This window comes from Coregonus clupeaformis, chromosome 10, assembly GCF_020615455.1.
Source record: "Coregonus clupeaformis isolate EN_2021a chromosome 10, ASM2061545v1, whole genome shotgun sequence".
In the NCBI taxonomy this organism is placed as follows: domain Eukaryota; kingdom Metazoa; phylum Chordata; class Actinopteri; order Salmoniformes; family Salmonidae; genus Coregonus; species Coregonus clupeaformis.
This window is the reverse complement of record NC_059201.1, coordinates 45,328,509-45,354,923: the sequence shown is the minus strand read 5'-3', so window position 1 is coordinate 45,354,923 and position 26,415 is coordinate 45,328,509. Positions and strand designations below refer to the sequence as shown.

The 26,415-nt window shown below is 42.2% G+C and overlaps 2 protein-coding genes across 14 annotated transcripts in view; one reads left to right on the top strand and one right to left on the bottom strand.

Annotated features, from left to right (window-relative positions):
- Positions 1 to 15,619, top strand: part of LOC121575045 (calcium-dependent secretion activator 1) — a 155,384-nt gene extending 139,765 nt beyond the window's left edge. For 8 of the 13 annotated variants that reach the window (XM_041887833.2, XM_041887838.2, XM_041887835.2 and 5 more), the window contains 11 exons: positions 1,569 to 1,725; positions 3,614 to 3,755; positions 4,798 to 4,962; positions 6,580 to 6,735; positions 8,219 to 8,366; positions 8,480 to 8,554; positions 8,728 to 8,811; positions 8,955 to 8,987; positions 9,415 to 9,522; positions 12,481 to 12,585; positions 14,328 to 15,619. In XM_041887833.2, coding sequence (XP_041743767.1) covers positions 1,569 to 1,725; positions 3,614 to 3,755; positions 4,798 to 4,962; positions 6,580 to 6,735; positions 8,219 to 8,366; positions 8,480 to 8,554; positions 8,728 to 8,811; positions 8,955 to 8,987; positions 9,415 to 9,522; positions 12,481 to 12,585; positions 14,328 to 14,504 — 1,350 coding nt within the window. In that variant the 3' untranslated portion in view covers positions 14,505 to 15,619. The remainder of the gene's footprint in view (positions 1 to 1,568; positions 1,726 to 3,613; positions 3,756 to 4,797; positions 4,963 to 6,579; positions 6,736 to 8,218; positions 8,367 to 8,479; positions 8,555 to 8,727; positions 8,812 to 8,954; positions 8,988 to 9,414; positions 9,523 to 12,480; positions 12,586 to 14,327) is intronic. The other 5 variants (XM_041887843.2, XM_041887842.2, XM_041887844.2 and 2 more) reach the window with 1 other exon arrangement.
- Positions 15,620 to 20,466: 4,847 nt separating this feature from the next.
- ca16b (carbonic anhydrase XVI b) overlaps positions 20,467 to 26,415 on the bottom strand; it is a 264,663-nt gene continuing 258,714 nt past the window's right edge. The window contains exons 25-28 of the mRNA XM_041887847.1: positions 25,336 to 25,482; positions 24,815 to 24,957; positions 24,520 to 24,655; positions 20,467 to 20,670 (exon numbers count right to left, since the gene is read on the bottom strand). Of these exons, the coding sequence (XP_041743781.1) occupies positions 20,524 to 20,670; positions 24,520 to 24,655; positions 24,815 to 24,957; positions 25,336 to 25,482 (573 nt within the window). The 3' untranslated portion in view covers positions 20,467 to 20,523. The remainder of the gene's footprint in view (positions 20,671 to 24,519; positions 24,656 to 24,814; positions 24,958 to 25,335; positions 25,483 to 26,415) is intronic.

The following is a 26,415-nucleotide window of genomic DNA, read 5'->3' as shown; positions in this document are numbered from 1 at the left end:
GCGTTTTTCCTATTTTGTTGCATTACAACCTGTATTTTAAATGGATTTTTATTTGGATTTCATGTAATGGACATACACAAAATAATTCAAATTGGTGAAGTGAAATGAAAAAATATATATAACTTGTTTCCAAAAATGCTAAAAGTTAAATAACGGAAAAGTGGTGCGTGCATATGTATTCACCCCCTTTGCTATGAAGCCCCTAAATAAGATCTGGTGCAACCAATTACCTTCAGAAGTCACATAATTAGTTAAATAAAGTCCACCTGTGTGCAATCTAAGTGCAACATGATCTATCACATGATCTCAGTATATATACACCTGTTCTGAAAGGCCCCAGAGTCTGCAACACCACTAAGCAAGGAGCACCACCAAGCAAGCGGCACCATGAAGACCAAGGAGCTCTCCAAACAGGTCAAATGATACAAACCCCCCAAAAATCTATTTTAATTCCAGGTTGTAAGGCAACAAAATAGGAAAAATGCCAAAGTGGGTGAATTCTTTCGCAAGCCACTGTATAGTCCCTCTATGGCAGATGTTTTTCCAGGAGGATTGATTCAATATGAAATAAAAGCATGCAGCATAACAGGAAGGATTATTCGTCCCGTCAAGTTTTTCCAACGAATAGCAAATAACCCAAGCCCAGACTGTAAGCACAGCAGCAAAATCAATAGAAGCAGAAAGGTCAATGGAAACAGACATGGATAAATACCTCTTTCTGACCTATTAAGTACCATTGTTCACCCTAACTAGTAGTCCCAAAATATCTGGGGAAACCATATCAAGTTTATTGGTTTGTCCACAAATTGTCCCTCTGGAAACCCTGTACCTAGTAGATAAGCTATGTGCTGCAGTCTTCGGTCAGTGTGCCTACTTCCTATTATATGGCTGAATGCAGTGCATGGACATGACCTGTATCACATTCACATCTAATGAGGAGTGTTCTGTTGGTATGGCAACGATGTGAATGGTGGAAACCCGAGCTCCTTCCTGGTCCTGGAGAGCATGTAGGGAGTTTTCCACGGCAGTCTGCATGAGAAAAGGCACCACCCCCCGGCTATGACCCTCCCTCAATCTAGAGATATCTGATCAATGAATAGAACAGAATTAATCAGCTTCATGATATTATTATGCTATTATTGGCTTTGTGTATAAATGTATTGTAAACTTGTTCTCACATTGGTGGGAGGCTAGCTAAGGTTTCAATTAGCCCCAACCCCTTTAGTCTTCACCAGAAAGAGCTGTGGATTGGTTTTACTCATTCTTGGAGTACACATGGGTTTGCAAGGCTACATACATCTATTACTACAGTTAACTGCATATAATCACTACATTTAATGGTCTACCTACCTACACATGATATATCAGTCCACAGTGCTAGCTGGCGCGGGTTTGTTAGAGCTCTGATTAGCTCCAGAATGTGTGTGATCCTCCCAAGTCTGCTCTGCCTCCTCTCTGTCCTGCCTGCTCATCCCCACATCCTCACACCCTGACTGGGGCTTGTGTTCACCGTTCACCCCCTCCCTGGTTCTGTCCCTGTCCTGTCCGTGGTATGTGTATGTGTCTAGGCCTTTGCCTGGTGGTCTGACCTGATGACGGAGCACGCTGAGACCTTCCTGGCCATGTATGCCGTGGACATGGATGCTGCTCTGGAAATCCAGTCTCCTGAGAGCTGGGACAGCTTCCCTCTCTTCCAGCTGCTCAACGACTTCCTCCGCACTGACTGTATGTTTCATGTTTCTCTTCTATATACACCAATGGCCTTCTCCATCCAATAAACATCAAGGAAAAAGTTGGACTGAAAGTGCTTAACCACCCAGTCAAAAGTCATAAAGTTTTGACCCACCTTAAATAGCTAAAAGTGGTTCTAGCTTTTTTCCAGGAAACACCATAGAATCACTCTTCCATTCAGACCAGATTCCTTTAACCCTTGACTAATAAAACAATAAAACACACACTGTACTGTGCCACACACATGACTTGGTCCTGCCCCTCTGAGAAGTTTATGCTGTAATATCAATACTGTATTCTCTCTCTCTCTCTCTCTCTCTCTCTCTCTCTCTCTCTCTCTCTCTCTCTCTCTCTCTCTCTCTCTCTCTCTCTCTCTCTTCTGCCTAGATCACTGCCAATCTGTAGTGTTTATAGCTATAATAACAATCAAACTATATAACAATATGTATAGCTACAGTGTCTTGCAAAAGTGTTCATCCCCCTTGGTGTTTTTCCTATTTTGTTGCATTACAGCCTGTAATTTAAATATATTTTTATTTGGATTTCATGTAATGGACATACACAAAATAGTCCAAATTGGTGAAGTGAAATGAAAAAAATTACTTGTTTCAAAGAATTCTAAAAAATAAATGACGGAAAAGTGGTGCATGCATATATATTCACCCCCTTTGCTATGAAGCCCCTTAATAAGATCTGGTGCAACCAATTACCTTCAGAAGTCACATAATTAGTTAAATAAAGTCCACCTGTGTGCAATCTAAGTGTCACATGATCTGTCACATGATCTCAGTATATACACCTGTTCAGAAAGGCCCCAGAGTCTGCAACACCATTAAGCAAGGGGCAGCACCATGAAGACCAAGGAGCTCTCCAAACAGGTCAAGGACAAAGTTGTAGAGAAGTACAGATCAGGGTTGGGTTATAAAAAAAGATCTGAAACTTTGAACATCCCACGGAGCACCATTAAATCCATTATAAAAAAATTGAAAGAATATGGCACCACAACAAACCTGCCAAGAGAGGGCCGCCCACCAAAACTCACGGCCCAGGTAAGAAGGGCATTAATCAGAGAGGCAACAAAGAGACCAAAGATAACCCAGAAGGAGCTGCAAAGCTCAACAGCGGAGATTGGAGTATCTGTCCATAGGACCACTTTAAGCCGTACACTCCACAGAGCTGGGCTTTACGGAAGAGGGGCCAGAAAAAAAGCCATTGCTTAAAGAAAAAAATAAGCAAACACGTTTGGTGTTCGCCAAAAGGCATGTGGGAGACTCCCCAAACATATGGAAGAAGGACTCTGGTCAGATGAGACTAAAATTGAGCTTTTTGGCCATCAAGGAAAATGCTATGTCTGGCGCAAACCCAACACCTCTCATCACCCTGAACGGAGGTTCACCTTCCAGCAGGACAATGACCCTAAGCATACTGCTAAAGCAACACTCGAGTGGTTTAAGGGAAAACATTTAAATGTCTTGGAATGGCCTAGTCAAAGCCCAGACCTCAATCCAATTGAGAATCTGTGGTATGACTTAACGATTGCTGTACACCAGCGGAACCCATCCAACTTGAAGGAGATGGAGCAGTTTTGCCTTGAAGAATGGGCAAAAATCCCAGTGGCTAGATGTGCCAAGCTTATAGAGACATACCCCAAGAGACTTTCAGCTGTAATTGCTGCAAAAGGTGGGTCTGTTTTCAAAACAAAAAAATATTTTGCATCTTCAAAGTTGTAGGCATGTTGTGTAAATCAAATTATATAAACCACCCCAAAATTCATTTTAATTCCAGGTTGTAAGGCAACAAAATAGGGAAAATGTCAAGGGGGTTCAATACTTTCACAAGCCACTGTATAATCTCTCTATTCTCTCTCTTCTTCTGCTTCTAGATCACCTGTGCAATGGGAAATTCCACAAACACCTGCAGGACCTCTATGCTCCCCTGGTGGTTAGATATGTGGACCTGATGGAGTCCTCCATCGCTCAGTCTATCACCAGGGGCTTTGAGGGAGAGTCTTGGGTGCCTGTAAAGTAAGGGGCCGTCCTTCCTTCCTCACACTAACTGACTGCTCTTGGAGAGGCCTGGAGAGAGACACTACTATACTTAGGAGAGCAGTCATGTAGTTCACTCCTTATTTGACTGCCTCAGCACACTCCTCAGTCAGAGCTGTTTGAGGAGAGTAATAGATAAGGAGTTTATTTTTGCTCTGGATAAGAGCGTCTGCTAAATGACTTAAATGGACAATTTTCTGATAAGGAAAACATATCCCAAAAGGCATTCATAAAACATTTATTAGGAGACAATGGTCTCGGAAATGAGTTTTTCTAACTCCAGAAACAAATTAAACCTGAATATGATGGTAGCTATGACTCATAAGGTATTATTAAAAAATATTAGTTTTGTAATCAGAAGCTTCAAGCTTTAGCGGATATTGTGCGGTAAACTTGCAAAAGTGCAAGAGGGCGATACTCTGCCACATTCGGGACCCTTATCCCAGACTAGGTCACATGTAGGTTAGTTGAAGTCAATCTCCAATATTTCCATCCTTTTGTTTTGTGCTTTGAAATGTTGCTAGGGACAGAAGCTCTCCAGTGTATTTTGTGTTGCTAATTTGCTATTTTTCACTTTATAACTAATGCTTATTGATTTGTCATGCCATTTACATTTGTTTTGCTTTCTTTTAAATGAAGCTCTTTACGAAGCTCTAAACCTGAAAGGAAAATACATATTTATAGACTATAGGTCTTATGTTTTCGATAACTTTGCTGTTTTGCCTTACTGCTGCTTTTATATATGCGTACAATCCACCGCTTATTCTGAATGTAGTAGGTCCTCTTTTTCTATGTGCTTCAGAAAACAACTGCTTCTCTAACTGTTGGTCTTGTTTATGTGTGCCATTTACATATTATGTATTATGTCTGAAGATGATCCGTTTCTTTGTGTTACTTTTCCTCTTGTGTTCTGGATTTGATTACTTTTACTGCACAGTTTCACATGGCTTTGAACTGCAGCAGCATCTACATTACCACTGTTATGGATTTATTTTGTTCTTTTTGTCTGTCTCTTCTGCAGGAGTTTAACAAGTAATCTGCCCAATGTGAATCTCCAAATACCAAATGTCAACCTCCAAATTCCCAAAGTACCAAATCTGCCGCCAGTAGCAGGACTATCAGTTAACCTTCCAACAATGCCTAGTTTTTCCACCCCGTCATGGATGGCTGCTATCTATGACCCTGAGTGTGTATTCAACTAGTTCACCTTAGATTTATGTGCATCAGCAACGTGTTGCCTTGGTATGAAGATGTCCCCTAGGTCCCCTTGTCGCAGGTCATTGACAATAGAAGACCAAATAAAAATATTGATTTAGATTTCGGAAATGTCTCTGCCAACGACCTGCTTAGGCATTATGTAAGGGAAGATACCTTTTTTCACAACTACATAGGTTAATGCACACCACACACATTACAGATAAGATTACTTTACCATTACGTTCCTCAAATAAAATCTTGGGTAAACAGTCGTTACCGATCCTATCATGTTCATGCCAAGAGCACTGCAAGGGGGTTACGTACGGTAGTTTAGGCTTGTTTAGACTTGTTTGTTCTTGAAATGAGTGGCTATATGACAAGCTGTCATTTCCCCTCAACATGCATGCAGTTGAGCTGTGAGGTGTAGAGATACAGAGCCAAATCAAACCATGTTTCACTGGAAGTTCTGGGCTTTGTTGCACTGAAATATATTGTAACAGTGGACATTATTATGATAATCTGGAATTTTCTGTCCGATGTGTATCTCTCCGCCTCTCTCCTACAGTTTTCACTAGCTGTAAAGAATGCAGTGGTTAGTCTGTAATGCTCATAAAAAGTTGACTGTACCACTGATTGCTTATGGAAGGTACAGTTGAACGTCGCATCAGAACCCTGTATGAATACTGCTGGTCCTGGCTCACATGACTGTCTGTGGCCAGTGGGATAGGGTGGGCGGGGTCAGGTGGTCAGATGGTGGGATCATAGAAATTGAATCACAAGAATGGACAGCCCCCATTCAAGTCAATGGGTATTTTCGTTCTAGTGGTGTTATTTCTGTGGTTGGGGTGGGTAAGTGGGTAGAGATTCTGCCCGGTTGTAACTGGGTGGGTGGATTGTTAGCTCAATGCTCTGAAGCAACCACCACTTCAGTGCAGCTGGCATCCAATGCAGTAGAGATCTGCCCCCTCTCCTTTCCTCTTCTCCTCCTCCTTCTTTTCCTGCATCCCCCTATCCCAGTCAGCTCTACCCAGGATGGCAGCACCTTCAGACAGGACTGCATGGTGTGTTTAATAGCTATTGTACTGTAGGATACCCACCCAGTACCACCAGCCTGAGGATATGGGGGGTGAGAGAGTGGGCTGCTCTTTTAGAGTTTTATTTTCTGTGATTGATCATGTATACCCCAAACAAATACAAGTTCAAGAGAGATAAATTAAATCTACTTATGAACACACAATGATAGCCATGTTTCAAGACACGCCCTCCCTCACCTCTCCACTCCCCTGTGTTGTATTACAGACAAGTCAGTGTGTGCGATATCTGCAGTGACTATCCTGCATGAACCCACACCTAAAAGGTTATTAATAACCAAGTGCTACAGCATGGTTATTGAAATGTTATAGTCAACCATGTCCTCTTATTTTCCCATACACTGACTGTCTAAAGAGATTATTTGATATTTATAAGTGAAGTTAATAAAAAGGAAATTACTTTGGAACAGTCGGTCGGTGTGTGGTCAATATAAAGGACACCCCCCTGACCCCTCTGTCTTCTGTGACCTTTGGTTTCTGACCTGTGTGTGTTTGGGTTTGCCGTGGGAGTGCAGCAATGGCTCTGGGACGTCGGAGGACCTGTTCTGGAAGCTGGAGGCACTGCAGACCTTCATCAGGGACCTACACTGGCCCGAGGAGGAGTTTGCCAAACACCTGGAGAACCGCATGAAGCTCATGTCCAGCGACATGATTGAGAATTGCGTCAAACGGTGTGTGTTGTGTGTGTGTGTATGTGTATGTCTGGGTGTGGTATTGGTATCGGTGTGTGTGGGGGTCAGTGTCATTGTTAATTTCGTCAACAATAACTACTACGTCAACTACCTATTTTTCCATACTAAAACTTTTGACGAAAACGAGACGTGATCCCTGACATTTTTTTATACAACTATTACAAATTACTTTTCATTTTAGTCGACGAAAATGTGACGAGACGAGAATTCCAAGTGAGACTAATGGAAATGTTAATTTGACATGAAGCATCTGTTTTGTCCAATCATAAGCATGCATGCAGAATATTTAATGCGATCCTCTCATTGGCAGAATTTACATCTTTCAGTTGCGTGGTCTGATTGAGCTGATCTGCAATGCTCTCACCCACACAGCTCCCAGGCGGTCACTTCAGTCACTTGTCAATCTTTTGAACTGATGCGAAGCCAGGACACTTGACTTGTAACTAACCTCAACTAGAAACAATGTTTAAGGCCTCCCGAGTAGCGCAGCGGTCTAAGGCACTGCATTGCAGTGCTTGAGGCGTCACTACAGACCCGGGTTCGATCCCAGGCTGTGTCACAACCGGCCATGACCGGGAGTCACATAGGGCGGTGCACAATTGGTCGTCCGGTTTAGGGGAGGGTTTGGCCGGAAGGGGCTTTACTTGGCTCATTGTGCTCTAGCGACACCTTGTGGCGGGCCTGCATGCTTACTTTGGTCGTCAATTGAATGGTGTTTCCTCTGACACGTTGGTGCAGCACTGTTAAGCATTGTTAAGAAGTGCGGTTTGGCGGGTCATGGCCTGACCTTCGCCTCTCCTGAGCGCATTGAGGAATTTGACAAGATTAAAAAAGGAGCTATGTTTACTTTTCATGTAGGCTATTTTTGCTTTGAATAAATAACATGCGCGCTGTTATGTATATTTATATTATGTATTCATCTGTGTTGCCGATCTCGCTCAAATTCTCCCCTTTTTAAGGAAACTACTGTTTACCTCCTTGACGGTTATGATGGGGAGAAAATCAGAGCTGTAAATTGTTTAACCTGTAGCCAAGGCTTTATAGCCTGTATGGTTAATTATGGCTGGCATTGGTTACAATCTGCCACAATATCAGTGTAGCCAGCTAAGGTATACGAGAGGATAGTAGGCGTAGTTGGACAAGGCTATCTGAATGTTCACATTCTGAGTGTTTAATAGAAACAAATGCACTGACTATTACATGACTAAAATGGCTGTGACTAAACGAGACTAAAAGTTTTTGTTGACTGATAATAACTAAAAGTAACGAAGGATGAAATGACTAAAATGTGACTAAGACTAAAACTACATCTAAAATAGCTGCCAAAATTAACACTGGTGTGTGGTGTTGTGTACTGCCAGTGTTGGTGTGTGTGTCTCTCGATCATGTGGCTGGACATGAGCCTCTGCCTCAAACTAAATACCATACATTACATAGAAATGTTTCCTGCTGTGTATTGCAGCACTAGGATGGCATTTGAGTCCAAGCTGGCAAAGAGCAGCAGGGGTACAGACTTCCGCATCTCTGCAGCAATATGCACCATGTTCAATGTGATGGTGGATGCGAAGGACCAGTCCTCCAAGCTGTGTGCCATGGAGATGGGCCAGGAGGTAAGAATGTGGCGCTACCAATGCAAAGGTTGTGGGTTCAAATCCCAGAAGGGATCACCTACTAGAACTGTACCACCCAAATAGATGAACTGTGTGTTATTTTCGTCTTTCAGAAACAGTACCACACCCAAATAGATGAACTGATTGAGGAGAGTGTAAAGGACATGATCCAACTCATGGTGGCAAAGGTACACTTCATTTTTCTTATTGTCCTCCCTAATGATACGTAACTTGTATTGTGGTTGGCCTCATAGTGCTTTGTGGCACTAGAAAAGTAGAACAAAGTGATTTGTAGTCTGGAATAAATCTTGTTGTTTGTCTGTTTGTTTGTTTATTGTTGTTTGTGTGTCTCACTTCTCAGTTTGTGGTTATTCTGGAGGGTCTGTTGGCCAAGATCTCCCGATACGATGAAGGCACTCTATTCTCATCTTTCATGTCATTCACGGTAAGACTAGGTTTCTCTACTGTATCGCCTCCAATATCATGTCAGATGGAGTTATGTTTCCGTAAATTATTCTAGGTATGTTGGTGACTGTGCAAATTCTGGAATTCTCATATTTTCTTGTCACAATCTGTCTGTAATTTCAGGTGAAAGCTGCCTCAAAGTATGTGGACGTCCCTGTAAGTGTGCCATAGTCCCAGTTGATCTCTGTAAAATGTCAAACCAGTAAAAAAGCTATGTGATCAGAAAGGAAGTACTTATCATTTACTTAATTCAAATCAAAATACATTATCTTGTGTTTGGGGTGATTTAACTGTACTATGCAGAGCTGAGACATTCTTCTCACATATAACCCCTTACCTCTGTCCCCCCCACCCTGCCTCTCTGTCTTGTCTGTAACACTATTGTACTGTGTGAGTCTGTATAAAGTACATTATATCCTTATTTAATTCATAGAGTTTTCAATATTTCTTCATATATTTGTCATATATTTTCAATAAATGTTTACAATCTGCATCCCTGTACATGTGACTAATGAACTCAATCTAATCTAAATCTAATATAAATTACAGATTTACAATGTCTATGTTTCTGGTGTGTTTGCAGAAGCCTGGGATGGACGTTGCCGACGGTTACGTCACCTGTGTCCGCCACTCTCAGGACATTCTACGAGATAAGGTCAATGAGGAGGTGTATATAGAAAGATTATTTGATGTAAGTAAGATGCCGATTCCTCCTGACCAATAGGGAGGGAGCTTTCCAAAATGTGGCAAAACAATTGTGACAGGAAAGGGATATCATATGTCACATTTTAAGACCAGGCGCTGTGTGTATACCTACCACAGCCTGGTACAGAAGAGGCTTGGTGTTTTATTATCTTCCTCTATAGGCTTTTCTCCTCTTCTCTCCTCTATCTCTTCTTCTCTGTTCTCTGAACCTCTGCTCCTGCCCACTGTATTCTGGTGTGCATTGCCACAGTGCTTTTGGACCTTTGTGGATTGGTTGGATCATTTACAAGCAAAGAGTCCAAACAAGCACCATCAGGCAGGATTATCGAAAGCAGTGCTCTCTGGGTAAAGAAAGATAAAAGATGATGTACAGGTCATCTAATTCACTCCAACACTAGGATATGTAATAACTAACTTTCCCTTTCTATCTAAGTAATACTAAATAATATATAGTACTTTAAAATACCCGTTCTCGTTTGAAGCGGTCTTGCAAAGCGAAAGCCATTGATATGAGAGCACTGTTTTACAAGCACATAATCCTTATGTGGTACATTTGAAATAATGTGTCCACCATTTTTGTGAGGTGTACTACAGTGACGTGTGTTTGCTTCATACCCCTGAAATGTATAAACTGTACAGTATTGTGGTGCACAGATGTGTGTGTGTGTGTGTGTGTGTGTTGGCTTTGTGTGTTTGAGAGGCGTGTGGTAATGTGCTGGAGTGATTTAGTATGTGTGTTGGCTGTGTATTAGTGTGTTTGAGAGGTATTACTTCGTGCAGTAGTCTACTGTTCCTGCGCTGTCACTGTGTGTGTGTTGGCTTTGTGTGTTTGTGAGGTGTGCTGTTATGTGCTAGAGTGGTGTGTGTTTTGTGTTTGAAAGGTGTGTTGTACTACTGTGAAGTGTGTTTAATTCTGTCTTTAAGGTCAACACTGGCTGTCCCTGTCTCTCTCCTTGTGTTTCTACTCTGCTAAAGAGTACCCCCCCCCCCCCACAGTTTCTGATGTGTGATTGTATAGCTGCTTCTAACCTGTCCCTACCTGGCACTACCACATTTGACTGTTCCATGTCTTTTGAGTTGTGGATGTTTTGGTTTTAAATGTTGTATTTCCGTTAGTTTTGGAGTGTCTTTGATGATTAAGTTTGTTGTTTTAAAAACATTAATGCTATTATATTCCATCCATCTCTGCATGTATCGGCAAAACTCCCCAATACTGCATCTCTCTCTCTCTCTTTCTTTCACTTATTCACTTATTCACTCTCAATTATTTTATTTATTTCTTTATTAACCCCATAACTCCTGCCGCCTTCTCTTTTCATCAAAAAGTGGCACTTATCTCTACCGTCGCGTTGTTTTAGCACATTATGTTGAATGGCATGATTTCAAGTCAAATAATCTTCCTGTGTACATCTTCTAGCATGACCCTCCACCTCTCAGAGTTATGCTTCAGTCATACTACTATACAACACATACAGCAAACCAACCTCCGCACGCACGCACTCACCCAGCCACCCACCCAGCCACTCACCCAGCCACCCACGCAGCCACTCACCCAGCCACTCACCCAGCCACTCACCCAGCCACCCAGCCACCCACGCAGCCACTCACCTAGCCACCCACGCAGCCACCAAACCCACCTGCCTTCCAGGTCTGCATGCACTGCACGCACATAGGCTCAACTCGACTGTGTGAAGTGGACAGGCATCCATCCGCTAAAATCTGACCTCAAGCATCAAGCCAAAACCTCCTGACCAACCAGTCATCTCTACAGGACAAAAACAAACCTGGGTCCAATCAAATTAGAGCTAGGGCAATTAGACCAATCAAACCAACAAAAAAACTACTAAGCCAAGTCCAATCCTAGCCATTCAGGCCCTCATTCCTGGCCCTGCCTACTCACTCCATGACTCAAAGTTGATCTTTTTTCTAGACGTTCGAAGGAGGACAACTGTTTCCTAGCTTCCTTGGTTCATCTCTCTTCTTCTCTCGTGTGCTGTTCTCTTATAACTTGATCTCTGCTACGAATCATCTGGGTCAATCTTATCCTACACTCTGAATGAATGAATTAAACGTTCTTCTAATAAGGTATAAGAAAATAGCACAACTGTCTGCTCCTTGCCTGCCTAACCATTTACTCACTTTCTCATTATGATTTCATTTCCACAAATGATCGAGTTGAAACTACACTGTGGAGTTACAGTATGTAGAATGAATGTTCTACGACGTTGTCGTGTTGCTTATATGTATGGATGAGCCTTCACAGGGCTTTAGCGCTAGTCTAGATCATTTGATAAATTCAGATCCCCTTACAATATACTGTACAAATGATGTATTGGTATGCCATACTATGTTCAGTTTGTTGAAAAGTATAGCATACTAGACATTTAGCTACTAAGAACAACTTGGCTCAAGTAGATATTTTTGTCCCTGAGTGTACTGGAGCCAGAAGGTTTGTACTGGAGCCAGAAGGTTTGCCAGAAAACATGAACATTTTATATTTGAATGTCTAGCTAGCACTACTAATATACCCTGGCAATGTATTAATAATTTCATTGTTTCCCTCTGATTTTCTTAGTGCCCTGCAGTGCTTGGAGAAATGGGAATTTTGAAATAATTAATGTGCTTTTTCTGAAATAAGTATTTTATGCATGTTCAGTGTTTTTCTATTCTCCACTGCAGAGTGTGTATGTGTGTGTATCTTTTTTTTCCCGAAATGTCTGTCTTGTCTTTCCTGGAAAATACTGTAAATGTCTGTGTGCGTTAAGTGTCGGAAAGTACTTCCCAATGTGTGAGTGTGTTTTGCTTGTAAGACTTGTGTATGTGTTCACTAGAGAACATATCAAGCTGCATATTGATATGCAGAGAGCTCTAGTTTGTGTGTGTGTTTGCGTCTACGTGTGTGTGTGTGTTTTGCTGGAGAACGCTGTGTTTGTGTGTGTTGCAGCAATGGTACACAGCCACCATGAACCTGCTGGGGACCTGGCTCACTGAGCGCATGGACCAGCAGCTCCATCTCTACCAGCTCAAGATCCTCATCAGGATCGTCAAGGTAACTCACTGCCAGGGGAGGGGTTAATAATCTGCATGGAACTCAGCTACTGTAACTCACTGGCACCCCAGGGATTAAAAACTATTTTGACACTAGTGTCGCTTTATTTGATGTCAAAATGGGAACATGATTGAAAGGGTATGTTGAAAACATTTCAAGGGAACAAAAGCCTTGTTCACACTGCAGGCCTTAATGCTCAAATCAGTTTTGTTTTTCAAAACCGTTTTGGATTACTGACTGTCCAAACAGCAAATTACAAGTGACCTTACCTCTACCCACATGTAAATATTATCTAAATTACCTCGACTACCCTGTGCCCCCGCACATTGACTCTGTACCGGTACCCACTGTATATAGCCTCGCTACAGTTATTTTACTGCTGCTCTTTAATTCTCTTTTTTTATTTTTACTTATCTATTTTTTAGTTAACATTTATTATTCTTAGAACTGCATTGTTGGTTAAGGGCTTGTAAGTAAGCATTTCACTGTAAGGTCTATCTATACCTGTTGTATTCGGCGCATGTTACAAATACAATTAGATTTTATTTTATTTGAAATTGGATTTGTGTGCGTGTTCAGACTAGTCATTTGCTGTCATGGCTACGCTAGTTGTCATGGTAATGACAGGTGTGTGTGCAGTGGTGTAGGCTGATTGGTGGTGGTGGTGGTGCTCATGCTCTCTCTCAGTCAGAAGTTGTTGTGTACCAAGCTAATGTGACAACAATGCATGCCATGGAAGTCTCCCAGCTGCTTTGAATGTTCGAAATCATAGCGTAAGAACACGTTTAAAGCCTCAAAGGATAAGATGATCCAACTTTCAAAACAAGTAATTTTTGGCTAGCCCCAGCAGTCAACTAGCATGCTAGGTAGCTGTTTAGCTTTCTAGCACATTCACTCATTTATTTGTAAACAATTAACAAGCTAGTTAGTAGGGTTGGGCGGTATCCAGATTATACACCGTCATACTGTTTCTGTAACATACCTGGGTATACACTATTACCAAATGTGCACACATGTCTCTGCTGTAGCCAAGAAGCTGGATCTTGACATCTAGCCACTTAGTTAGCAAGTTAGCAAAACAAATGCATTACTGGAGCCCTGAGCTGGATATAATTTATTTGACACATCTTAGATTTCTTATAGTTATACTTAACTTATAAGCAGTGGCGTAGGACGCACCCCCTGCAACGGTATTGAAAGTCCTACCGTCTCTATTTAGAAATACCCCGGTATATGGTATAAATGGTATATTGTCCAAGCCTATTAGTTAGCTACCACATGTTCTTGTCAAACTGTCAACAGAGTAGCTAGCAAGCATCAAGATATGCCAAAAACAGTCAAAAAAACACTTGAGAGCAAATTAATCAGATTTGACCATTCAGACACAGGTTGCATGGCCAGGAATCAGATTTTTATGAAATGTGGCTTGAAATATCTGATTCCATGTGGTTTTGGTTGTTCAGACTACAGGAAAAAGATCAGATTCAAATCGAATATGCAAAAAAAATAGGATTGAGTCACTTCAAACTGCCAGTATGAACAAAGCTAAAATGGTATGGTAGGGGTTAATAGTGCACTGGAGAAGGTGATTGGAGAGAACCTCATCTCTTTATATTTACTGTTATTGATTATCATGGCATGAAGTCTACCGCTAGCTCAGTGGCACGTTCTTTGTCGAGCCTTTAGCTACTTCATCCCTCTATACCTGCTAATCCCTCTTTTAATCACCCAACTCCTTGTAGAAAAAGTACCGTGACTTCCGTCTGCAGGGGGTGCTAGACTCCACCCTGAACAGTAAGATGTATGACACGGTGAGGAACAGGCTGACCTTGGAGGAGGCCAACGCGTCCATGAAGGAGGGAGGGATGGGGGGCATCTCCATGAAGGACAGCGACGAAGAGGATGAAGACGATGACTAGAGCCCAGTGACGCCCGACCTCAGAACTGGCACCGACGCCTCCCTTTACCAATGCATGTACCAACTCTGTTACTCAGACAGCCACTCTAGGACCTCTTTGTCATCTCGAAATGCCGATGAAGGACCTATAATAAACAATAAAAATAGTAATTACTATGCTGAGGAAAAATAATACAAATAAAGATGTTGAAAAAATAAACCATGATTGACAGTTTAGCTGTGTCATGATGAAGATAGCACCGATGATATCTTTGACTCATTGATTTCTAAATTCATTTCTGTGTTCCTAAGCAATATGGAGTACCATTTGTTTGACAATGTTGAGTGAGATTATTAGGTGTGTCCCTGTCCAATGCAAACCTATATGGCACTTTGTTGTATTCTACATTCATTATAATGGTACATTGTCGTGGCGATGAGTGTATAGACCCTTTTCTTTGTATTGTCTGTCTTTAAGTGGATGCCAACTGCTTCAAACTGAAAATTACCCTCTGTATTTAAGTTCAATGCTGTTTAGGATAAGCATCTCGTCTACTCACTCTACTCTCACCACCATAGTATGTTCTAGAACGTCCATTTCTTCATCTGTGTCAATGCTTTGTGACCTCATAATCTTTCACCCTATCACTAACGAGACATCGTCCAGCAGCCATCTTGAACTAAAATGAGTGGGTATTCTAGAAATGCAATATTCTCAAAGCTCCATTTTGATATCTTGTTGGAGATTATATTTTTATTTCTACGTTGTTGAAACGACCTTGAAACAGGTTCTAATCTATTTTAAATTTAGTTGCACGTTTACAGAGAAAAGAGAGCTAAAAATAAAATGTTTTTTTATTTACCAAAATGAAAGTTGGTCTGTCTTTTTAGTTTTATTGCGTATTTGATTAGGATGAGATGTGTGGCATTTCTTTGGGTCTCACTGTTGTTTGTATATACACAACGCTGTACATTGCATTCTGAGCCATTGCTGCATGCCCGTGGGTCCCCACCCTCTCCGAATGCTTTCCGTTTTGTGTGAAATTAGCTGGTGGATTCATTCTTGCTTTTGCCTTATGAAAGCCAAGTTGTAATATGCAAGAGCTGTGGCCTCTAAATAAAATTACTGTACAAATACACAATTGTTCTCTTTGTGTCACTTACCTATTTGACCCAGGGAAAGGGGACATGAGATGTTTTCAACCTGCACACTGAGAAACTAATGTGCATAATGGCGAGGTTAGGGATAACTGTCAACCAACTACTGACAACCAGCAGAGTGCGACATTGTGACCATAAATAGAACTGACCTTGAGGGGATAGAAACTAGAGAAATGTGCTCATAAAAACAGAACAATTAAAACCCTGCCTCATACTACGGTAAATCTGACACAAATAGACAACACCAGGATGAAGTACATCAAAACCCATACTTTATTTAATGTATAGCAATACAATTTACGTATTAAATAACACTATTACACTATAATAATATTATATCGTATGACAGTACCATAGCAATACAACACCATGGCACTATCATACAATGACAATATAATAAATGGACCAAACCATTTCATTTCTTCACGTTTACAAAATAGAACGACTGCTGAACTTGCTTAGATGGGTTGAGGAGGCTTTACTCAGTGACTCCCGGGATCTTTTTCATCCATAGCACACACTGGTCTGATATAGTCCATAGCAAAAGTCTGATATTCAAAATGGGGAGGAATAACATTCTTGACCCCGAGAGAACAACAAATTATTTACGGTGAATGCCCCAAATGGTATCCTATTCCCTATATAGTGTACCTCTTTTGGTCAAAAATAGAGCACTATATAGATATTAGGGTGCCATTTTAGACGCAGCATGGACTTGTGTTGGAAGGTGATGGCAGTCTACTTGTATCCACAGAGACTTGATTCCTACATACTCACCACGAATACAATGAGTACAATGATACTATTACAAAGAAAAAAGCTTCATATGAAAATAAAGGTCTATGATGATCACACAGCAAAGATTATAACTTCCAAGAAGATTGATCCTTGAAGTAAATATGTACATGACTTCGAAATAGTAAATCACACTCATGTTATAAATGATATATGTATAAAGCGTAAAGTTAATAATAATAAAGATCGAGATAAATTAAAAAGTTACACATGCAAAAAAATGGTTGTTTGCTGCCAATAACCGTTCCCAATGTCACACATGAGCATGTAATAAGTCAGGACTTTTCTCCAAATGTTGGAGAGTTGTGACTTCATTTAAGAAGCTTCTCGTCGAGAGAGAATAGGAAAGAAAAAGGAAAATACAGCATCTATGTATCAGTACAGGGTATAGCTACAGGGTACAGTATGGATGAGTAAAGTAGATATTATTGTGGTTTGGTGTAGGGGTTAGTTAAAACCCAGTTCAAACATAATTTAACATGGTGAAGTATGGACTTACACTATAGACTTTCATTAGGATGAAGGCTTCATGTGACACTTGGTTCCATCTCTAGTGAATTGATAATGATAGGAGGACTGACTGATCGTTGTCCGAGACACATTCTAAGAACTTTGTGGTAACATTGCAACAACCATGTAATAATATAATGTTTTAGTCCAATTATGGGCAAACAACTTTCTTGTTGCAATTTTCAACCATGTCTTTGGTTATAATGAAAGAAAAACACTTCCCCCTCGACATTATGTTAAGACTACGAGAACTCCATTCATTTGGTAAGATGCAAGCTGTGTTTTATGAAGTAAACTTTATATAAAGTAAAACAGTTGATGCAAGACAAGCCACATGTAGACCTTGGTTGGACAAAATGGACACTATGGGTCTTGATCCACACAAGGCGAGAGGGGGAATGATATCCAGTATACAAAACCAGCTGCTTACTTTGATAAAGGATATAGTCATATACACTATCAGTCAAACGTTTTAGAACACCTACTAATTCAAGGGATTTTTTTATTTTTACTATTTTCTACTTTGTAGAATAATAGTGAAGACATCAAAACTATGAAATAACACATATGGAATCATGTTAGTAACCAAAAGAGTGTTAAACAAATCAAAATATATCTTATATTTGAAATTCTTCAAATAGCCACCCTTTGCCTTGATGACAGCTTTGCACACACTTGGCATTCTCTCAACCAGCTTCATGAGGTAGTCACCTGGAATGCATTTCAATTAACAGGTGTGCCTTCTTAAAAGTTAATTTGTGGAATTGATTTCCTGCTTAATGCGTTTGCGCCAATCAGTTGTGTTGTGACAAGGTAGGCGGGGTATACAGAAGATAGCCCTATTCGGTAAAAGACAAAGTCCATATTATGGCAAGAACAGCTAAAATAAGCAAAGAGAAATGACAGTCCATCATTACTTTAAGACATGAAGGTCAGTCAAAACAGAACATTTCAAGAACTTTGAACGTTTCTTCAAGTGCAGTCACAAAAACCATCAAGCACTATGATGAAACTGGCTCTCATGAGGACCGCCACAGGAATGGAAGACCCAGAGTTACCTCTGCTGCAGAGGATAAGTTCATTAGAGTTACCAGCCTCAGAAATTGCAGCCCAAATAAATGCTTCACAGAGTTCAAGTAACAGACACTTCTCAACATCAACTGTTTATAGGAGACTGTGTGAATCCTTCATGGTCGAATTGCTGCAACGAAATTTGTCCTTTGGTCTGGAGTCCAAATTTGAGATTTTTGGTTCCAACCGCCGTTTCTTTGTGAGACACGGTGTGGGTGAACGGATGATCTTTGCATGTGTATTTCCCACCATAAAACATGGAGGAGGAGGTGTTATGGTGTGGGGGTGCTTTGCTGGTGACACTGTCTGTGATTTATTTAGAATTCAAGACACACTTAACCAGCATGGCTACCACAGCATTCTTTGGCTCCAGAGTGGCGCAGCGGTCTAAGTCACTGCATCTCAGTGCTTGAGGCGTCACTACAGACCCCCTGGTTCGATTCCAGGCTGTATCACAACCGGCTGTGATTGGGAGTCCCATAGGGCGGCGCACAATTGGCCCAGCGACGTCCGGGTTTGGCCGGTGTAGGCTGTCATTGTAAATAAGAATTTGTTCTTAACTTGCCTAGTTAGATAAAGGTAAAATAAATATAAAAAAAAATAAAAAATCTGCAGTGATACGCCATCCCATCTGGTTCGGGCTTAGTGGGACTATCATTTGTTTTTCAACAGAACAATGACCCAACACACCTCCAGGCTGTGTAAGGGCTATTTTACCAAGGAGAGTGATGGAGTGCTGCATCAGATGACCTGGCCTCCACAATCCCCCAACCTCAACCAAATTGAGATGATTTGGGATGAGTCGGACCACAGAGTGAAGGAAAAGCAGCCAACAAGTGCTCAGCATATGTGGGAACTCCTTCAAGACTATTGGAAAAGCATTCCAGGTGAAGCTGGTTAAGAGAATGCCAAGAGTGTTCATAGCTGTCATCAAGGCAAAGGGTGGTTATTTGAAGATTCTCAAATATAACATATATTTTGATTTGTTTAACACCTTTTAGGTTACTACATGATTCCATATATGTTATTTCATAGTTCTGATATCTTCACTATTATTCTACAATGTAGAAAATAGTAAAAATAAATAAAAAACCTTGAATGAGTAGGTGTTCTAAAACTTTTGACCGGTAGTGTATATTACAAAACAATATAAATCTTAATATAAAGCAATAAATGTTCACAGTAGTTGTTGTAATACTACTTTTTTTTTATCAAAGTAATGGGTAAATTTTACAAATATGAATGGGGATATTTGGGTAATATAGTTAGTTATAATATGTATAAGTAACATAGTATCTCTACAGATATTTAGTTTCCTTGGATAAGGTGGATTTTCCTGAATAAGAAGTGTTGACCAGATGATAGTGATGCAATGCATGTTGGGTGAGCTGTACTGTAATAAAATGTACTGAACTGGGATGGTCTCTATTAAGAAATCTATTGGCCTGGAGGATCATGTTGACCTGTAGGGTCGTCCTTGATCTTCATTCTTTATTAATTGAGGCGAAAGTATTTTCTTTGCCACAATCCAAAAAAGGGATCCAATGCGGGTAGTGTAGAGTGGAGCCAAGGTTTAGCTAACTGTATTGTATTATCTAACAGGGTTTTAGGCAGTGACACTGAAAGTGCAAACTGGACAGAGCTGCTTTCTTTTTCCCCACGTGAAACAACTTAAACAACAGGTGCAAACCCTCAGCAGGATAATAATTAAGACAAAATAATGAAGAAACAAATAAATATCAAAAAACATTATATCATCATTGTAAAAAAGGTAATCAGGTTACAGGTATTCATTTAACCAATAGTTCTGGCAAAAAAGGCCTCGGGAAAGTCCGCCAAAGTTCTCTCCGTTTCTCAGAGTTGTACAAATTAAGTGCCTTCGGGTGGTGGTGTGAGCTACGGTGTGGTCATTCAGACTAATGACTCCAGTCAGACCAATAACCAGTCAGACCAGTTACCAGTCAGCCCAGTAACCAGTCAGACCAGTAACCAGTCCAACCAGTCAGACCAATAACCAGTCGAACCAGTAACCAGCCAGATCAGTAACCAGTCAGACCAGGAACCAGTACAACCAGTCAGACCAGTGACCAGTCAGACCAGTACAACCAGTCAAACCAGTCAGACCAGTAACCAGTCAGACCAGTAACCAGTCAGACCAGTCAGACTAGTAACCAGTAGAACCAGTCAGATCAGTAACCAGTCAGACCAGGAACCAGTCAGACCAGTACAACCAGTCAAACCAGTACAACCACTCAAACCAGTCAGACCAGTAACCAGTCAGACCAGTCAGACTAGTAACCAGTAGAACCAGTCAGATGAGTAACCAGTCAGACCAGGAACCAGTCAGACCAGTAACCAGTCAGACCAGTAACCAGTCAGACCAGTACAACCAGTCAAACCAGTCAGACCAGTAACCAGTCAGACCAGTAACCAGTCAGACCAGTCAGACTAGTAACCTGTAGAACCAGTCAGATCAGTAACCAGTCAGACCAGTGACCAGTCAGTCAGACCAGCGACTCCATGCTCTCTGCAGGGTCTGATTCGTCCATGATGACAACCACTCCATTAGTGTCCAGGTAGAGGGGGCTGATCCAGCTATCTCTGCTGCTCACCAGGCTCAGCATGGCCTTGTAGAGGTACTGGTACTGCTCCTGGAGAGACAGAGACAAGTTTCACCTTTATTTAACCAGGTAAGCCAGTTGAGAACAAGTTCTCATTTACAACTGCGACCTGGCCAAGATAAAGCTAAGCAGAGCGATAAAAACAACAACACAGAGTTACATATGGGGTAAAACAAAACATAAAGTCAAAAAATACAACAGAAAATATATATACAGTGTGTGCAAATGTAGTAAGTTATGGAGGTAAGGCAATAAATAAATAGGCCATAGTGCAAAAATAGTTACAATTTCGTAATTAACACTGGAATGATAGATGTGCAAAAGATGATGTGCAAATAGAGATACTGGGGTGCAAATTAGCAAAATAAGTAACAATATGGGGATGAGGTAGTTGGGTGGGCTAATTTCAGAATGGCTGTGTACAGGTGCAGTGATCGGTAAGCTGCTCTGACAACTGACACTTAAAGTTAGTGAGGGAGATACAAGTCTCCAGCTTCAGAGATTTTTGCAGTTCGTTCCAGTCATTGGCAGCAGAGAACTGGAAGGAATGGCGGCCAAAGGAGGTGTTGGCTTTGGGGATGACCAGTGAGATATACCTGCTGGAGCGCAGACTACGGGTGGGTGTTGCTATGGTGACCAGTGAGCTAAGATAAGACGGGGATTTGCAAATCAGTGATTTATAGATGACCTGGAGCCAGTGGGTTTGGCGACGAATATGTAGTGAGGACCAGCCAACAAGAGCGTACAGGTCACAGTGGTGGGTAGTACATGGGGCTTTGGTGACAAAATGGATGGCACTGTGATAGACTACATCCAATTTGCTGAGTAGAGTGTTGGAGGCTATTTTGTAAATGACATCGCCGAAGTCAAGGATCGGTAGGATAGTCAGTTTTACGAGGGCATGTTTGGCAGCATGAGTGAAGGAGGCTTTGTTGCGAAATAGGAAGCAGATTCTAGATCTAACTTTTGATTGGAGATGCTTAATGTGAGTCTGGAAGGAGAGTTTACAGTCTAACCAGACACCTAGGTATTTGTAGTTGTCCACATACTCTAGGTCAGACCCGCCGAGAGTAGTGATTCTAGTCGGGTGGGTGGGTGCAAGCAGTGTTCGGTTGAAGAGCACGCATTTACTTTTACTACTTTTTAAGAGCAGTTGGAGGCTACGGAAGGAGTGTTGTATGGCGTTGAAGCTCGTTTGGAGGTTTGTTAACACAGTGTCCAATGAAGGGCCAAATGTATACAAAATGGTGTCGTCCCCATAGAGGTGGATCCGAGCGTCACCAGCAGCAAGAGCGACATCATTGATATACACAGAGAATATAGTTGGCCCGAGAATTGAACCCTGTGGTACCCCCATAGAGACAGCCAGAGGTCCAGACAACAGGCCCTCCGAGGCTATTTAGTCTACCAATAAGAATGTGGTGGTTGACAGAGTCGAAAGCCTTGGCCAGGTCGATGAAGACGGCTGCACAGTACTGTCTTTTATCAATCGCGGTTATAATATCGTTTAGGACCTTGAGCGTGGCTGAGGTGCACCCATGACCAGCTCGGAAACCGGATTGCATAGCGGAGAAGGTACGGTGGGATTCTAAATGGTCGGTGATCTGTTTGTTAACTTGGCTTTCAAATACTTTCGAAAGGCAGGGCAGGATGGATATAGGTCTGTAACAGTTTGGATCTAGAGTGTCACCCCCTTTGAAGAGGGGGATGACCGCGGCAGCTTTCCAGTCTCTGGGGATCTCAGACGTTACGAAAGAGAGGTTGAACAGGCTAGTAATTTGTAGGGGTCCAGATTTTTCAGCTCATCAGCTGTTGCATGGGCAAGTTACAGCGGAGGGTGCAGAGCTGGTGGCCGGGGTATTGGTAGCCAGGTGGAAAGCATGGCCAGCCGTAGCAAAATGCTTGTTGAAATTCTCGATTATTGTAGATTTATCGGTGGTGACAGTGTTTCCTAGCCTCAGTGCAGTGGGCAGTTGGGAGGAGGTGCTCTTATTTTCTATGGACTTTACAGTGTCCCAAAACTTTTTGGAGTTAGTGCTACAGGATGCAAATTTCTGTTTGAAAAAGCTAGCCTTTGCTTTCCTAACTGATTGTGTATATTGGTTCCTGACTTCCCTGAAAAGTTGCATATCGCGGGGGCTGTTCGATGCTAATGCAGTACGCCACAGGATGTTTTTGTGCTGGTCAAGGGCAGTAAAGTCTGAGGAGAACCAGGGGCTATATCTGTTCTTAGTTCTGAATTTTTTGAATGGGGCATGCTTATTTAAGATGGAGAGGAAAGCACTTTTAAAGAACAACCAGGCATCCTCTACTGACGGAATGAGGTCAATATCCATCCAGGATAGCCGGCGCAGGTAAATTAGAAAAGCCTGCTCGCTAAAGTGTTTTAGGGAGCGTTTGACAGTGATGAGGGGTGGTCTTTTGACCGCGGACCCATTACGGACGCAGGCAATAAGGCAGTGATCGCTGAGATCCTGGTTGAAGACAGCAAAGGTGTATTTAGAGGGTAAATTTGTCAGGATGATATCTATGAGGGTGCCCATGTCAGATTTAGGGTTGTACCTGGTAGGTTCGTTGATAATTTGTGTGAGATTGAGGGCATCTAGTTTAGATTGTAGGTTGGCCGGGGTGTTAAGCATATCCCAGTTTAGGTCACCAAGCAGTACGAACTCTGAGGATAGATGGGGGGCAATCAGTTCACATATGGTGTCCAGGGCACAGCTCGGGCTGAGGGGGGTCTGTAGCAGGCGGCAACAGTGAGAGACATATTTCTGGAAAGGTGGATTTTTAGAAGTAGAAGCTCAAACTGTTTGGGCACAGACCTGGATAGTATGATAGAGCTCTGCAGGCTATCTCTACAGTAGATTGCAACCCCACCCCCTTTGGCAGTTCTATTGAGACGGAAAATGTTGTAGTTGGGGATGGACATTTCAGAATTTTTGGTGGCATTCCTAAGCCAGGATTCAGACACTGCTAGAAGATCAGGGTTGGCGGAGTGTGCTAACACAGTGAATAACTCAAACTTAGGGAGGAGGCTTCAGATGTTAACGTGCAAGAAACCAAGGCTTTTACGGTTACAGAAGTCAACAAATGATAACGCCTGGGGAGTAGGAGTGATACTGGGGGCTACAGGGCCTGCGTTAACCTCTACATCACCAGAGGAACAGAGGAGGAGTAGAATAAAGATACAGCTAAAGGCTTTAAGTACTGGTCTTCTAGTGCGTTGGGGACAGAGAAAAAAAGGGGCCGATTTCCGGGCGTTGTAGAATAGATTCAGGGCATTATGTACAGACAAGGATATGGAAGGATATGAGTACAGTGGAGGTAAACCTAAGCATTGGGTAACGATGAAAGAGATAGCATCGCTGGAGGCACCGATTGAGTCGGTCTCCGCGTGTATGGGGGGTGGGACAAAGGAGCTATCTAAGGCAGGTTGAGCTGGGCTGGGGGGATCTACAGTGAAATAGTACAATAAGAAATAACCGAAACAGCAATAAGCAAGGCATATTGACATGGGAGAGAGGCATAAAGCAATCACAGGTGTTATTCGAGAGAGCTAAGACAACAGCTGGTAATAGCGACAAAGTTTGGGCTGAGGCTAAACATAAACAGGATGCGGTACCGTATAAAGGAACAGTCCAGCAGGCATTAATACTGACAAATGTTGCAACTTCAAATGTTACTTCTAGGTCTAAGATTGGTGACATGTTGAGAGGTCATGTCAGAACGAGCAATGACAATCACCATGTTACACAGACTGGAAGTGATATTTGTTCCTATGACTGAATGGAGATGTTGCAAGAAGTTAGTTATTGACAATTGGTGATTATTAATGCCTGACAGCACCAATCCTCCTGGCTGGGTCATGGTTGAACTCACTATGTCTGTGAAGACTCCTGGCCTCATGAGGTTGATCATCTTAGCCACCTGATAGACATCCACAGCCCCTTCACTCTCCAGCTGCTGAGACAGGGTGGTGAGGGCACACAGAGTCCCCGCAGACACCGCCCCAAACCTACCAGAGACAGAGAGGGACACTTTGACACCAATTGAGCAACGTTTCCATGCCCCAAAGAATTCAGGCTGTTCTGGAGGCAAAGGGGGTCCGACCCGGTACTAGATAAACTGGCCACTGAATGCTCAGTACCTACGCACACACACCAGGCCCACTTACTCATCGTGTATGATGGTGGGTCCGTCTCGTGTCATGGCCTCCTCTTTGATGACATTGATGAGCTCGAAGGTACTGCTGAGAGGGGCGTCTGGGTTGGGCCATTTAGGGCACTGGAAATGTCTCACCTCCAGGACATAGTCATCCTGTTAGAGAGAGAGGGAGACATATTACAGTCAGACACAACTAGGACACTGACAATACAGTACCACTACTGCAGGCCAGTACTGTAGTTTAACTAAAGCCCAATCTGATGACACTTAATACAAACAAATGGGAATAACAACCTTCCCCTAAATGTCTTCAATTACAGTACTGCAGTCCAGTACCGTAGTTTAGCTAGATCCTATCTGAAAACGGATGGGGTCAACCAGGGACCAGTCCCACTGGTCCTATCCGGCTCCAAGGACCATCCCGGGACACACATGGCCTTGCTATCTGCATACTGGCACAACAGGGGCTGAGAGGTTTTTATAAAGGTTACCTGTGAGGGGTGAAAGGTCAAAGATGAAGGGTTACTGTACCTGCGTGGCCTCCAGGATAAAGTCGTGGATGATGATCTGTTCTTCATTGGAGAGACACAGTCTGTCCTTGCTGATCAGGGTGACGGTGAAGGCTAGGCAGTTCATCGCCTCCTCTCTGCTCGGCCAGTACACAAACTCATCCTCAGCCTAGATACACATACGACAACACATGCATATAGGTTAGATGAGTGTAAGGTACAGTTGAAGTCGGAAGTTTACATACACCTTAGCCAAATACATTTAAACTCAGTTTCACAATTCCTGACATTTAATCCTAGTAAAAATTCCCTGTCTTATGTCAGTTAGGATCACCACTTTATTTTAAGAATGTGAAATGTCAGAATAATAGTAGAGAAAATGATTTATTTCAGCAATTATTTATTTCATCACATTCCCAGTGGGTCAGAGGTTTACATACACTCAATTAGTATTTGGTAGAATTGCTTTTAAATTGTTTAACTTGGGTCAAACATTTCGGGTAGCCTTCCACAAGCTTCCCACAATAAGTTGGGTGAATTTTGGCCCATTCCTCCTGACAGAGCTGGTGCAACTGAGTCAGGTTTGTAGGCCTCCTTGCTCGCATACGCTTTTTCAGTTCTGCCCACACATTTTCTATAGGATTGAGGTCAGGTCTTTGTGATGGCCACTCCAATACCTTGACTTTGTTGTCCTTATGCCATTTTGCCACAACTTTGGAAGTATGCTTGGGGTCATTGTCCATTTGGAAGACCTATTTACAACCAAGCTTTAACTTCCTGACTGATGTCTTGAGATGATGCTTCAATATATCCACAATATTCCTTCCTCATGATGCCATCTATTTTGTGAAGTGCACCAGTCCCTCCTGCAACAAAGCACCCCCACAGCATGATGCTGCCACCCCCGTGCTTCACGGTTGGGATGGTGTTCTTCGGCTTGCAAACCGCCCCCTTTTCCTCCAAACATAACGATGGTCATTATGGCCAAACAATTCTATTTTTGTTTCATTAAACCAGAGGACGTTTCTCCAAAAAGTACGATCTTTGTCCCCATGTGCAGTTGCAAACCGTAGTCTGGCTATTTTATGGCGGCTTTGGAGCA